General features: G+C 43.9%; 1 protein-coding gene across 7 annotated transcripts in view; it reads left to right on the top strand.

Moving 5' to 3' along the window:
• Positions 1–13713, top strand: part of HHAT (hedgehog acyltransferase) — a 353787-nt gene that overhangs the window by 297379 nt on the left and 42695 nt on the right. For all 7 annotated transcript variants that reach the window (XM_068538433.1, XM_068538438.1, XM_068538437.1 and 4 more), the window contains one exon: positions 3012–3156. In XM_068538433.1, the coding sequence (XP_068394534.1) occupies positions 3012–3156 (145 nt within the window). The remainder of the gene's footprint in view (positions 1–3011; positions 3157–13713) is intronic.

Raw genomic sequence — 13713 nt, 5'->3', positions numbered from 1 at the left:
TAATTATTACCCTCCTGTGGATTATCCAGACAGGTCCTCTTTTTCCTTCCTTCTGGCCCATCATTCTGCCTTCCCACTGATTCACAATGAAGAGACACAATGTTCTGTCAAGTTTGCTGCGTGTTGGCAAGGCTAATTTTGTCAGTTCAGAGGATGGGGCTATTAGTTAAAATTAGGTTTTTGGATTTTCTTTATCATCATCTATTTTGTCTTCCACCCACTCACCCCGGGGTCGGGGGCAGATAATCAAGAATTGCCTATGAGCATCTTGATTTCTCCTTAAGTCTTTCTAGCCTATTGATTCCAACAGCCTGTGCCTTTAACATTCTTGCTAATTTTTTTAAAAAATAAATTAACTATTTCTAAAGATTGACTTGTAGTCGGTCATTTCACATTTTAGATCTTCCCTCCTGTCTCTGAGATCAGAGGCTCCTTTGTATTTGCTCTTATTCTGACTTCTGTTTTTCCTGAGCAGAAATAGGAATTTATTGAGTCATGTAGCTGAGAGAGATACTGGGGTAATCAGAGAATCAAAGGAAGAGCAGTAGGAACCAGGGCCTCAGGTTCTGGAGAGAGGATCCCCATGCTTCCAGCCCTCACTCTCCCCTGCATCTCTTCCCTTGCTCTGCCTCTTTCCCCCCAGCTTTGCCTCCCCCTGTAGCCCGGCCCTCGCCCTGTACCAGGTAACCCGGCACCACAGCCCCGCTTAGCAACCCCACGCAAGCAGTGTTTTCCTCTCTCCTTATCTCTGTGTTGATTATTTAATAATTGTAATCATTTCCCACAAAAGGAGAACCACTTTGAGCTTTAACCAAGCAATGTGCGCTCTCTGTAATTGACATTAAAAAGGGAAAGATCAATGGGGTCTTTGAACTCCCCTAACAGGATATAAGGTTAGGGAAGACTGATAGGGTTTGAACAGAAGTTCCTCACGTTCCTTAGAAATCAAATGTGTTATCAGTGACCCCTGTACCTGGAGAGAATTATTTGGGCACATTTATGTCAATTACAACAGTTCATATTTTCTTGATTTATCATTGTGGATTTTTCCCCCTATCCCCCTGCTTCCTCTCACCCCACCTCCTGAGTCACTGCTAATTGAGTCAGTAACACTCAGAAAGTATCTTCCTCTGCTGGAAAATGCAGAAACTGGCAGATTAATGTCTCCTTATTCTCAGAGGTGAAGAGTGCTGAATTTCAATCCTGCTTCATCCCTATTTCTCTTTCATTACCAGTTTTTATGCTGTGTAGTTATCTCTTATCTGGTCTTGTTTGGCAGCATCCCCTGTGCATGCTTGTGGCCTCTCAGAGGAGGGGGAGAGACTAGAGGTCATCTTGTCTAGTGGCCTCTAACCAGGGGCATGTCAGCATCACTTGAGAGCTTTCCAGAACAACCGTGTGCAGGCAGACGACTTAGTCACTGCCTGCTACACACAGCTTATCCATGAGAAAGCCACACTCTCACATATGGTGGCAGTAAAACCCATGCTCCAAAATGATGCTGGAGGAGAGAGCCATGGATGGGAAGCTATAGGGTAGCAGGTATATCTGAGCCTACAGACCAGACCTGAGACTGGCAGGGGAGAAACGGGGAGGGGATCAGGAATTCATTTCTCTAGGCTTTCAGAGGACACTGACCAAGGCTTACAGAGTAGCCACAGATGATCCAGAGTAGGGTCACCAGGAATAAGTAAATCTCCTATTTGAGACTCACCCTCTAGCTTAGTCCTTTTTGCCTGTTAATTCAGAATTCTGTTTGTAACTGGAGCACAGCTGAAATCAAGATTCAAGTGACCCCAAGAGATGTGCAGGCTTTAGGAAGATATTCAGGAATGATCTCTAGAACCTCTGCTCGCTCTCTCTTCTATGTCTTTGTTTTTTTGTTTAAATCTTTAAAAATATTTATTTATTATTTATTTGGCTGCGTCGGGTCTTTCTGCGGCACGCGGGATCTTTTCGTTGCAGCCCGCGGGCTCTCTAGTTGCAGCGCACGGGCTTAGTTGCCCCGCAGCATGTGAGATCTTAGTTCCCCGACCAGGAATCGAACCCGTGTCCTCTGCATTGGAAGGCGGATTCTTAACCACTGGACCACCAGGGAAATCCCTCTTTTCTGTGTCTTTGGATTAGGCTGAGGTATTTGTCAGAAACCCTGGGTTGAGCCATAGCTCGTTCTCATTCTGAATCTGCAGTCCCGAAGGACATTCCCTGTGCACGTACTGATGGGGCGCACGCACTCCAGACACAGCATTGTGATCTCACTCAGTAGGGCACCAGAATGATCAACGCTGAGAAATAAACGCTTTGTTTAATTTATGAAATCCCTGAGAAAATATTAAAAGGGGAGGAAAAGTGCAGTGAAGACCTTGGATGGACGAGCAGAATTTTTTATCATCATTACTGGAAAACATCTCTCCGGTTCCTGCATATTTCAGGCGCTGTGATAAGCTGACCTTCTCTGATGCTGCTACAAGTTCACTCTCGGTGGGGCATGTACCCTGAGCTCTGATTCCAGGAAGGGGGTTGGCTTGTACTGATTCTCCTGAACCCTTTTAATGGGATTCCTTCTAATAGTGGGTCAGATTTATGGGGGTGCTTCCCAGGGTCAAGATAACTGGCCCAGAAGATCGCCCTGAGCTTGACCTCATTACATAGAGTTGTGCTTGTTATCATGGAGAGGAGTCTAAACAGTTCTTGGACGTGTAGATTTATGTGCAGAAAGCGTGTGGAGACATTTCAGCTAGATCCTAACTAGGTTCGGTGCTTGTGTTACACATGTCAGAGGGAAGCCCATTTTGGCAGTAGGAAATAGCAACTTGGGAGCGTGTCACTTCGTTCCTTAGACCAGAATGAGCATCTTGCAGGAATAGAAGTTTTGAGAGCTTTTTAAATATCAACCTACCTCAGGCTCTGCAGGGAGGCATCCTGAGCTGGTAACAGAGAGAGGCTGCGTGAAGTCTCAGCCCGATTTTTTCCACCCTTGTGATGAGATGCCTTCTACCTTTTCCCCATAGGCCCAGTTCCTCTCCCCACAAGCTCGCCGTCGATTCCATGCTGCCCTTGCATCTTGTTCCACCTCCATGCTGATCCTGTCCAACCTGGTGTTTCTTGGGGGCAATCAAGTCGGGAAAATCTACTGGAATAGGATCTTCATACAAGGTAAGTTGCTGTTTTCAGACAATTTCTTGTTTTCCGCATTTGTGCAGCTGGTATCACGTATGTGACGGCGGGGAGGCATTCCTTGCTCTATGCATGCTGTGTGACCGATAAAAATACCAGCCAGGAGCAAAGTCCTCTGTTTAGCTGTGGTTTCAACTGTTCCCTATTTTGATGTACATTTTATCTGCCGTGTGTGATACTCATCATCAAAGTGTACCATCCCAAATCTCCCGAACTCTCTCATTCCCTTCTACTAAGTTACCTCTCCAATTTTTGGATTTTTCCTAATCTTCCCTGCTATCTTTAGATCAGCCTTCACTATACTGTAGAGTCTTACCTTGTTCCACTTACTACTCTGAATGTCCTACCAGGAGAATGTTCTAGAAGCCCCATTGTGCTGCTGCTATGGGCATGGTGCCTGGTTTGCCGCACCTCTTTGTTGTGGATGTTTTTTTTCTGAACACTGGCTTGCCAGCATCAGCAACCAACCTGATGTTTAATGTACATGTGTTTAATGTCATGTATGTCTCCATGTCCACAGCAAAGTCACACCTGCAGCAGGTAAAATTGCATTAGTAATTGCACTGCATTAATAATTGGTCATCATTTATTTATGGGCATCATTTCCTTTGGGCTAGAACTGAGAGTTACGTCACGTCCTAAGAGTACTGGGAGAATGGGAGCTACTCACAGAGCACATTATTCAGCAAGTTCACTGTGTGTTCAGAGCCAAGGTCCCTTGTTCCGTTTCCCTGACCAGTGACCTGGTTTTGTGTTTTTGGTTTCGGAAGTTTTGCCAAGTGGTAATGGTCATGGCTAGGCTGTTACCTCTACAGCTGGGTCCCCGACAAGCCAGCGATGCTTTGGCTGCAGCCCTTTTAACAACAGAAATAACCCCAACACAGCTGCATGATCCCAGGGTGCCAGGTCATGAATCTAAACTGTGGCAGGCTTAGGTGAGCCAGGCTCAAAGGGACCATGAGAGAGCTCTGTTCTGCTTTCATCTTGTCACTACAGTACCCCTTTGATCTTGCTTTCTGAGAAATGTTTTAGCTGATAGTTCCTGAAAAGACCAGGTACTTTTTTAAGTGGAAGCTGCCCTTTAATAAAGATGGGAGGTGGACTGTCTTGGTGGCGCAGTGTTTAAGAATCCGCCTGCCGATGCAGGAGACACGGGTTCGAGCCCTGGTCCAGGAAGATCCCACATGCCGCGGAGCAACTAAGCCCGGGTGCCACAACTACTGAGCCTGCGCTCTAGGGCCCGTGAGCCACAGCTACTGAGCCCACGCACCACAACTACTTAAGCCCATGCGCCTAGAGCCCCTGCTCCGCAACAAGAGAAACCACTACAATGAGAAGCCTGTCAACACAACTAGAGAAAGCCCGCACACAGCAACGAAGACCCAACGCAGCCAAAAATAAATAAATAAATTAATTAAAAAAAAAAAATCCACCTGCCAGGGCAGGGCACACGGGTTCGAGCCCTGGTCCGGGAAAATCCCACATGCCGCAGAGCAACTAAGCCCGTGCGCCGCAACTACTGAGCCCATGCACCACAACTACTGAAGCCCATGCACCTAGAGCCCCTGCTCCGCAACAAGAGAAGCCACCGCAGTGAGAAGCCCGCACACCGCAACGAAGAGTAGCCCCCGCTCGCTGCAACTAGAGAAAGCCCACGCACAGCAACAAAGACCCAACACAGCCAAAAAAAAAAAAAAAAAAAGATGGGAGGTAATGGGGTGCAGAGGACCTAAAGATAAAAGAATCCTCCTTGAAGTGGGCAACACAATGTCAACCTTTCTTGCCTCCTCCCACCATGCCTAGCACAGTGCAAAGAACACGATGACTCTGGAAAATGCTGACTTGGGCTTTGCTGGTCACATGAGCAAGAAGACTCTAATCTTTGCTTCAGTAAATAACCACAGCGGGTGTTTGCTACTTGTAAGGCGCTGAGAAGACAAGGGTGGAGAAAGAAGCACAAATGTGGGAGCCAGACATGCAAACGTGTCAATAGAGTCAGATAATTGCTGTGCCAAAGGCATACGGGATTGCTGGACGTCACAGCGTGGAGGGCTGGCCTTCCCGTGGAAGTTGAATTTCACAGAGGAGGCGACATCTGAATTGGAGCTTTGAGCAAGAAGGAGGAACTTGCTAGATGAAGAAGGCAGGCGCATGGGGGTATTGAACACTAGTGGCTACGTCAGACCATCCCAAACTCTCAGCAATTTTTCCCCGTAGAAGCGTATTCCTCTCACAGTTCAGTGAAGGTCCAGTGTTTTTTTTCTAAGCAGTGATTCCAGGACCTAGACTGTTTCTGTTTTGATTCTTCACCTTGTCCCGGCATTACGGAGGAGAAGAGAACACAGGGACAGGTTCACCAGGTACTAAACACCCCCGCCAGAAGTGACACTCGATGTTTCTGCCCACATTCCCTTGGCCAGAACCAGTCATGTCAGAACCCTAAATGCAGTTCAGGGAGATGTGGGGAAGCACACAGGTACCGTAGGCTATGGCACGGCAGGACAGGGCACAAGAGGCAACCGGCTGGAGGCACCCAAGAGGCAGTTAAAAATGTGACCTGGCGTTGGGGAGGAGGATGGGACAGAATGACTGCGAGACAGGGCGTGGAGGTGGTGGGTGAGGCCGTGGGAGTGGATACAGTTCGCCGAGCAGCATGCACAGAGTGGGAAGAGACAGGTGGGAGGTAAAACCTGGCGATGCTGGCATTTAAAGGGGCAGAGGAAAGATAGCAGCTGTAAGATGTTCTTTCTGCTTCTCAAAGACATGAAGGTCAAAGTGTGATTTGCCCTGTACCTGGTGGAGCTAACATCAGGCACACGGGGGAGTGGGGATTGGGGCTCTGAAATATCTGGTCTACTTCTGCTCTGTGGGTCCTATTATGATCTACAACTGGATACACCTGTGTCCTCCTTGGAGCCAGGTGCTGGAGTCCCGAGCGAATGATTCTCTGAATATGGAGGGCTCTGGAATCGTTTCTCTCTGGGTTCTGAGGCCAGGGAAGCTCAGCTTAGAAGGCATTTTCTATGTCAGAGATTGATTATTCACATCAGCCTGGTCCCATCTCAGCTGCTCTGTCCCATGGGTGCCCTCAGTCAGGGAAGGTTTCCTGGGGTTTTGGTGGTTACCTCGTTTGTTCCCCGCTGCAGGTCTTTTATCCCTGAGTGATTGAATTTAGATATCTCTTGGAGGAAAGTGAACCAGATGGTGCCAAATCCACCATCCTTGAGAACTCTAGATTTCTTTTCATAACGAATCTGATTGACCTGATAGAAGATTAGTATGAATATTCATGTTTTGGTACAAAAAAGTATTATTGAGTTTATAGGATGCTTCCTCAGACGCGGCTGGGGGTGTCATATTAGCTTTCTAAAATAAAAAAAATCTGAATTCTGAAAATCGTCTGGCTCCAAAGGTTTCAGATAAGGGACTGTTGTGCTGTACCTCTAGCTGCTGATGGATGAGCCAGGACTTAGACACCCTGCTTGTCTCTGGCCTCTTCCTTCGGCCACGTGATCAGGACCTGTTTTTCCAAGACCCATCTCTACACATGGAGGAAAATGCGATGGAGTGAGCCAGGAGGTCTGACTGGGGGGAACGGAGAGCGGTTAAGCTCAGTCTCTAGATTTCCAGGTTTCATGGGAAGGTAACTCTTCCTCCAAGGGTAACCACCCTTGTCCCTTTGTGCCTTGATGGGCTGGGACTTGCAGTGACAGAGAGGAGCTGGTAGCACCACAGACTTCCAAGGTGTCCAAGGAGGACAGGGATTATGGAGGAGATTACCAGTGCCCCACGGAGAATGGGATGTGGATACACACAGGCCTTAAAGGACAGCCTCATTAATCCTTAGGGAGCCTTTTCCCGGTATCACTGGTGTCTCTGGAAGTGTCTCATGATTAGCCTGGAGGAGTTGCCTTGTCTCCCTGACTCCAGTTCACTGCTTTAGACATGGATTTGTTTGCTTTAAGCTACAAAGCTTGTTTTAGTAAATATCTCAATATTTACCTTATGTAAATATCTCTATCCTGGTCTCAAAGGGGTTGGTGATGTGAGGCTGTAAAACCAGATCCTTCCCTTTCTGCTGTGCACTCTGCCTAGCTGTCCAGAAAAGTGGACAATGCCAGCCACAGGATGGAAATGCTGAGTGGCTTTCTGGGGGTCTGGTACATGTCACACAGTGTTATCTCTGCTGCAGAGATTGGAAAAGTAATGTTCAGTTAATTCAGGGGAGAATAAAGAATCTTTGCCTTTAAAAAAAATCCCCCAACTTTTACTATTGAAATTTACTTCAAGCAGCTTGAGGAGTGTGACTGTTTAAGCCTATTATATATGAATTTAAAGGAACTTAGCTGGGTCTAGGGATCTGAGAAGGCTGTGGCTGGGGATTTGGTCCCTAAGCCTGCTCTAAGAGGGACCCTGCTGTGTCATGCTTTGCAGAGGCAAACACAGGTTGCTTCTTACGTAACTCTGTGGCTCTGAAAAGGATTTGTTGTTGGAAGGAGCTTTCTCATGTCTGCCTTAAAATCTCGACATTGAAGTGTAAGTTAATTTCTTGAACAAGCAGTTGATGACTGCTCTGTAACTCAAAAATATCAATGCATTATAACTCCAAATCTCCAAATCTGTGTCTCAAGCATCCTTGCAGTGCTCTGTCGTCCTGGGACAGTGGGGAGAAAAGGCAGTCAGTGGGGATGGGTATGCACTGGGAATATATCTGGCCTTGAGGGGGCTGAGAGCTTTATAGTGTTGTTTGGGTGCAGGGTCGTGTTCCTTCTGAAAAATCCATCTAGTCAACAGAAGGCATGGATTTTGTCAAAAAGGAACCTAATCATTTCCTAAGTGGTAGAGCCCCAGATCCTGCATCTGTTGGAGGTGGTAGAGACATGGTATCCATCAACCATTCTCCTGCCTGACTCCTCATCTCTCTTACACACACACACACACACACACACACACACACACGTGTTTGTTTTCCCTTCTTCTTGTTGCCTGATCTAGGTTGGCAAACTCCGTCTCAACACTGAGCTCCTGACCCTGTGTCAAGGCGAGGAGAATTGGGTTGTTTTCCCACCAGATTGCAATGAGAGAGGAGCTAGCAATTTTCTTATGCAGGTCAGAACCTTTACACTCCCCGTATTTGCTTGCTATCTCTAGCTGAGAAAGGAGACAGTATATTTTCTCCCTGATTACTAGCTTGACCAGGCGGTTCAGTCATCTCCTGACTCAGATGGCTCTGGACAGGCATTTTATTTAAAGCTGAATTGGGGTGTTGCACTGGAAATTCCTAAAGGCTGTGGTTAAATAGAAACTCATTCCCCTCACATCTCATTACATTCTTGGGACTAAAATTTCATCTTTGATGAGGGAAGACAGAAGGCAGATGTCAGTGTCTCAGGCACCTTCTTTGTGATTACTTATTTCACCCTCTTCACTAGCCCTTACCTTGCAATGGAGTTTTCATTGCTCTGATTGATTCTGCTTCTGCCCCACTGGATCCTCTGCAAGTTCTAGAAGAATTTGAGGAGCAGGAGCTTCCCACCCATTGTATTGGCGGTGAAGTTGATACGTAGATATAGGTGAAGTAATTTATCTATGGTTGCACATTGGTCCACATTACACACCATTACAGACCATTCTTGGAATCTGAATTTCAAGACTTTCAGATGCCTTGGTTTCTTCTTTAGTCTGTGCCACATGGTCACCCAGATGTCGTGGGCATCAGTTTTCCTAAAAGTATTTCAGCACAAGTCACTAGGCATAGGACGTGAGAAACAGAGAGTGGGAGTTCTTCTCCAGAAGTGTGCCTGGGGTTATGTTAAAGCTGAGAGAATTTCTAAAATATCTAGAAAGGAGTTTGAATCATCGTGCATTTAAGTCCTGCTTTCTGTGAGGTTGTGTGAAACTTTTTGCTGTTAACTAGGAGTTTTTGCAAATTCATTTGAAAAGAGTTTTATGGAATTTGGGAACATTTTAAAGTGTCTTTAAATAGAATATCAAGTAAAGAATAGTATGGTTAGACACAGTTCATCAAATAAAAAGAAAATAATTTTGATTTTTACTGATTCGAAGTCTCTACCTCTCATTGGCCCCCAATCATATATATGCAGTGTGATATTCAAAAGCATATTGCAATCAAATCATTATATTGTACACCTTAAACTAATACAATATTACATGTCAATTATAGCTCCATAATTATATGTTAGTTATTTCTCAATAGGAAAAAAAAGCATGTTACAAATTAAAATCAAACCAAAATAATTTTAAAAATTTAAATAAGTTCCCTTTATCCTCTAATTAAACCTGGTATGTGTTCAATATATAAGAGGCTATCTGTAGCAGGATTCCCAAGTCTGTACTCTAAGGTTCAAACCAGGAAATCACGTGGGATTTCTGAAATGAACACACATCCTGGAATTTATACTATTAATTTATTTGACTGCTTATCACAGTTGTTATTATATTACCAGTGGGTGCAGAAATAGCTCAGCACCAGCCGTGCCAGTGAATGCCAGCTGACAGTGAAAGGGGAGTGCCCTGGCTGTCTGAAATGTTTATCACACGCGCTGGAGACCCTTTTCAGCAAACGTTCTCCTCAGGTCATTACTGAACATTTTTTTAAAGTGTTAAAAGTTAACAATATTTAATTTGGAATTCAGTAACATTTTTGTAACAGAAGGGAAAATCTAGCAAGAGTCATCATTCTCAGGTGTCTCAGCTTTGGGAGCAGATTCTTTTGTGCAGTAGACCCCATCCTTGAGTTTGTTTCTGTTTACCAGCGCACCGGGCAGTGACCACTTGCTTTATGCTGCCACTCGCATTAGTTTCCTGTGGCCACTGTAACAAATTATTATGAACTTAATGACTTCAAAGGGCACAATTTTATCTCTTACTGTTCTGGAGGTCAGAAGTCTGCAATCAGTCTCGCTGGGCTAAACTCAAGATGTTGGCAAGACTGGTCCCTTCTGGAAACTCTAGGGGAGAATTTGTTTCTTTGCCTTTTCCAGCTTCTGGAGGCCAGCTACATCCCTTGGCTCATGGCTTACCTTCTTCCTCTTCAAAGCCAGCAGTGTAAGCATCTTTCTTTTTTAATTTTATTTTTTATTTGAGTATAATTGCTTTACAATGTTGTGTTAGTTTCTGCTGTACAATGAAGTGAATCAGCCATACATATACATATATCCCCTCCCTCTGGGACCTCCCTCCCCCCGCCCCATCCCACCCATCTAGGTCATCACAAAGCACCAAGCTGAGCTCCCTGTGCTATACAGCACGTTCCCACTAGCTATCTATTTTACACATGGTAGTGTATATATGTATTGACATATAATCTCCCAATTCGTCCCACCCTCCCCTTCCCGCCCCGGTGTCCACGTGTTCATTCTCTACGTCTGCGTCTCTATTCCTGCCCTGGAAATAGGTTCATCTGTACCATTTTTCTAGATTCCACATATGTGCGTTAATATACGATATTTGTTTTTCTCTTTCTGACTTACTTCACTCTGTATGACAGTCTCTAGGTCCATCCACATCTCTACAAATGACCCAATTTCGTTCCTTTTTATGGCTGAATAATGTTCCATTGTATATATGTACCGCATCTTCTTTATCCATTCATCTGTCGATGAACATTTAGGTTGTTTCCGTGTCCTGGCTATTGTAGAATCTCCTCCGCTCTGTCTTGTTTTTCTGCTCCCATCATCGCATTGCCCACTTTCTAACTCCTCCTGTGTCTCTCCTATAAGGACCCTTATGATTATTGAGCTCACCTGGATAATCCAGGATAATCTTCCCATTTCAAGATCTTTAACTTGATCACACCTGCAAAGTCCCTGCAAAGCCAGGTAAGCTAACTTGCATGAGTTCCAGGGATTAGGACACGGCCATCCTTGGAGGAGACATTATTTAGCCCACCACGGCACGATTGAATAACACTTGCTATTACACAGAACATCCACCACTGGATGTGGCACCACTGTGCCACTGCAATAGCTTCTTTCTCAAGAAATTTGATTATAAAATAGCAATTTGGACATACTGCTAGTCTTATTAAAATAAGAATCTGTCTGTGAAAAGAAATGATGCTTAATTTCACAGAAGTACACATGTGAGATTTGTTGTCTCGAGGGTATTTCGAGAGCAGTGTAGGGAAAAGCTGCAGTTTTGCTTGTTCAACACTTGCTCCGCATTCTTTGGTAACAAATCTCTGTTACCCCACTCTCAGTCTATGTCGTACTGAGATCTAGGGGTCAACACGTGAGCAGGACTGGCCCATCAGTATGGTCCGTCTCCCCACGTGGTGCAATTCCAGAGTTTTTGTTGGAACTGTCAGGGAGGAGAAAGCTCTCTTCTGTTGCAGAGGTGTCAGAATATTGGGCTGGAGCTGCTGGCAGCCCTCTTGCTGTCACCAGTGGAGAGCCAAGTAGAGAGGGAAGCCGACTCTGAGGAAAGCAGAACTGCATGTTGGAAACTGTATTTTGGAGGTAGTATTTTGAGACAACCCACTGCAACATATTCTTTTTTTAAAAAATTTTATTGGAGTATATTTGATTTACAATGTTGCGTTAGTTTCAGGTGTACAGCAAAGTGATTCAGTTATACATATTTTTTCAGATTTTTTTTCCCACATAGGTTATTGCAGAATATTCAGTAGAGTTCCCTGTGCTATACAGTAGGTCCTTGTTGGTTATCTGTTTTATATATAGTAGCATGTGTATGTTAATCCCAAGCTCCTGATTTCCAGGAGATCTTGAAGCCAACATATACGTGTACTTTTCAATAATAGGAGCCTCTGTTCTTTACTCAGTTCACATAATTCTCCAGGGCTCTCTTGTGTTTCTGCATGTCTTTTGAGCACATATACTGACTGCTTTTGTTCCAGGCTGTCTTTCCAAGAATATTTGTATAGCAAACACCTTTGGAAGATGGAGATAGTGTCTTTCTCCAAAGTAGAGGGTATTTGATTACTGTCCAGTATAATAAAAATAATCTCTCTCTCTGGGGCAAAGGTCAGGCAGGCTTACCGCCCGTTATAAAATATTTAGATTCCTATGTCTGGGGCTTATCTCCTATAACATAACCACTGCATGTGCAGGCATCACCTGGCCCTCTTCACATCGCATTGTGGGATCTGGGGCTCAGGGAAACGGCACAAATGCTCTGGCTACTTTTATTGCTATGAGCGAGAAAGTCCTTCGTCTCTGACCTAAGAGTCTCATGTCTTCTGCCAGCATCCATGAAACTGTGTCAGGCTAATTTGTTGCTTGCAAGTAGAGTTAAATCTCAGATCCTTCACTTATTGACAATCCAGTTTGGTTAGGTTTCTGTAACTTGTAACCAAAAAGCATATGATTAATGTAGATTAATGAGATAATGTAGGTGGAATACACCACTGTTACAGGTCCTTAAGGGAAGGATATTTGGGGAGATTCTTTTATACTGAATCATTTTTTTGGTATAATTTTTTTTGGCTTATGTGCCTCCTAATAGAGTAACTTTGAGAAATTATGTACCCGGTTCTGTGTTTTAAAGTAGGCATCTAATTTCTTGTATTATAAATTTAAATAATTATGAAAGACCTAATTTTTGCCATATTATAAATATTGACATTTAAAAGATAAACCAACACCTCTAAATAATATAAATTATAAATAACTTAGTGGTTTGATATCCACCATCATCCTTTAAAAATATAAATGAGCAAGATCTTCTTTCACAGTAACATTTCCTTGATTTCATATTTCTATTTCATTGCTCCCGCAGAATTTTGTCTTGTCTCAAAGTTATGTCCTTTATCTACTATCATACTTCTCTATAGCATTGGGTTTTTTTGTTTTGTTTTTCTACCACTGTAAGGCCAGAAGTGTAATCATTTTTCTCCTGGGTTGGGTTATCATTACAGTTCTTATTAGTGCATAACTCCTCTTAAAGATGATACCGTTTGATACATAATTATTAAACATAAAAAGTAAAATTTCTCTTGAAATGGATGGAGTAGGAATTTATGGTTATTTGGTTAAAGGAATTATCTAATTGTCCCTTTATGTTGTTCCTCTGTTGTAAAGCTTTTTATTGAAATATAACATAGCCTAGCAAAGTGCACGTATCATAAGAATTTTCTCTAGACAAACACACATGTATAACCAGCACCTAGAGGCTCCTTCTCATGACCCCTACCAGTTGCTACCTGCCCTATTCTGACATCTAAATGCATAGCTTTCTGTGAGGAGCTTGTTTGTTTAATGCATACACACACACACACACACACACACACACACACACACAGAGATATACATATTATGTGATTCTATAAAGAGAGAGAGAATCACATAATATGTATTCTTTTGTGTCTGACTTATTTTGCTCAATATCGTATTGAGAGATTCATTCATGTTTTTGAGTGTTGTTATAGACTTTTCCTGCTTATCACTACTATAAAGTATTTCATTGTGTGAACATGCCACAATTTATCCATTCTAATGTTGATGAACATAATAGCTGTGAGCTCCTATGGGCTGTCATGTATATGACCCGTGGTGA

The sequence above is a fragment of the Eschrichtius robustus genome, chromosome 3 (genome assembly GCF_028021215.1).
Source record: "Eschrichtius robustus isolate mEscRob2 chromosome 3, mEscRob2.pri, whole genome shotgun sequence".
Lineage (NCBI taxonomy): Eukaryota > Metazoa > Chordata > Mammalia > Artiodactyla > Eschrichtiidae > Eschrichtius > Eschrichtius robustus.
The sequence above is the reverse complement of the archived record's forward strand: the minus strand, read 5'-3'. Positions and strand labels throughout refer to the sequence as shown.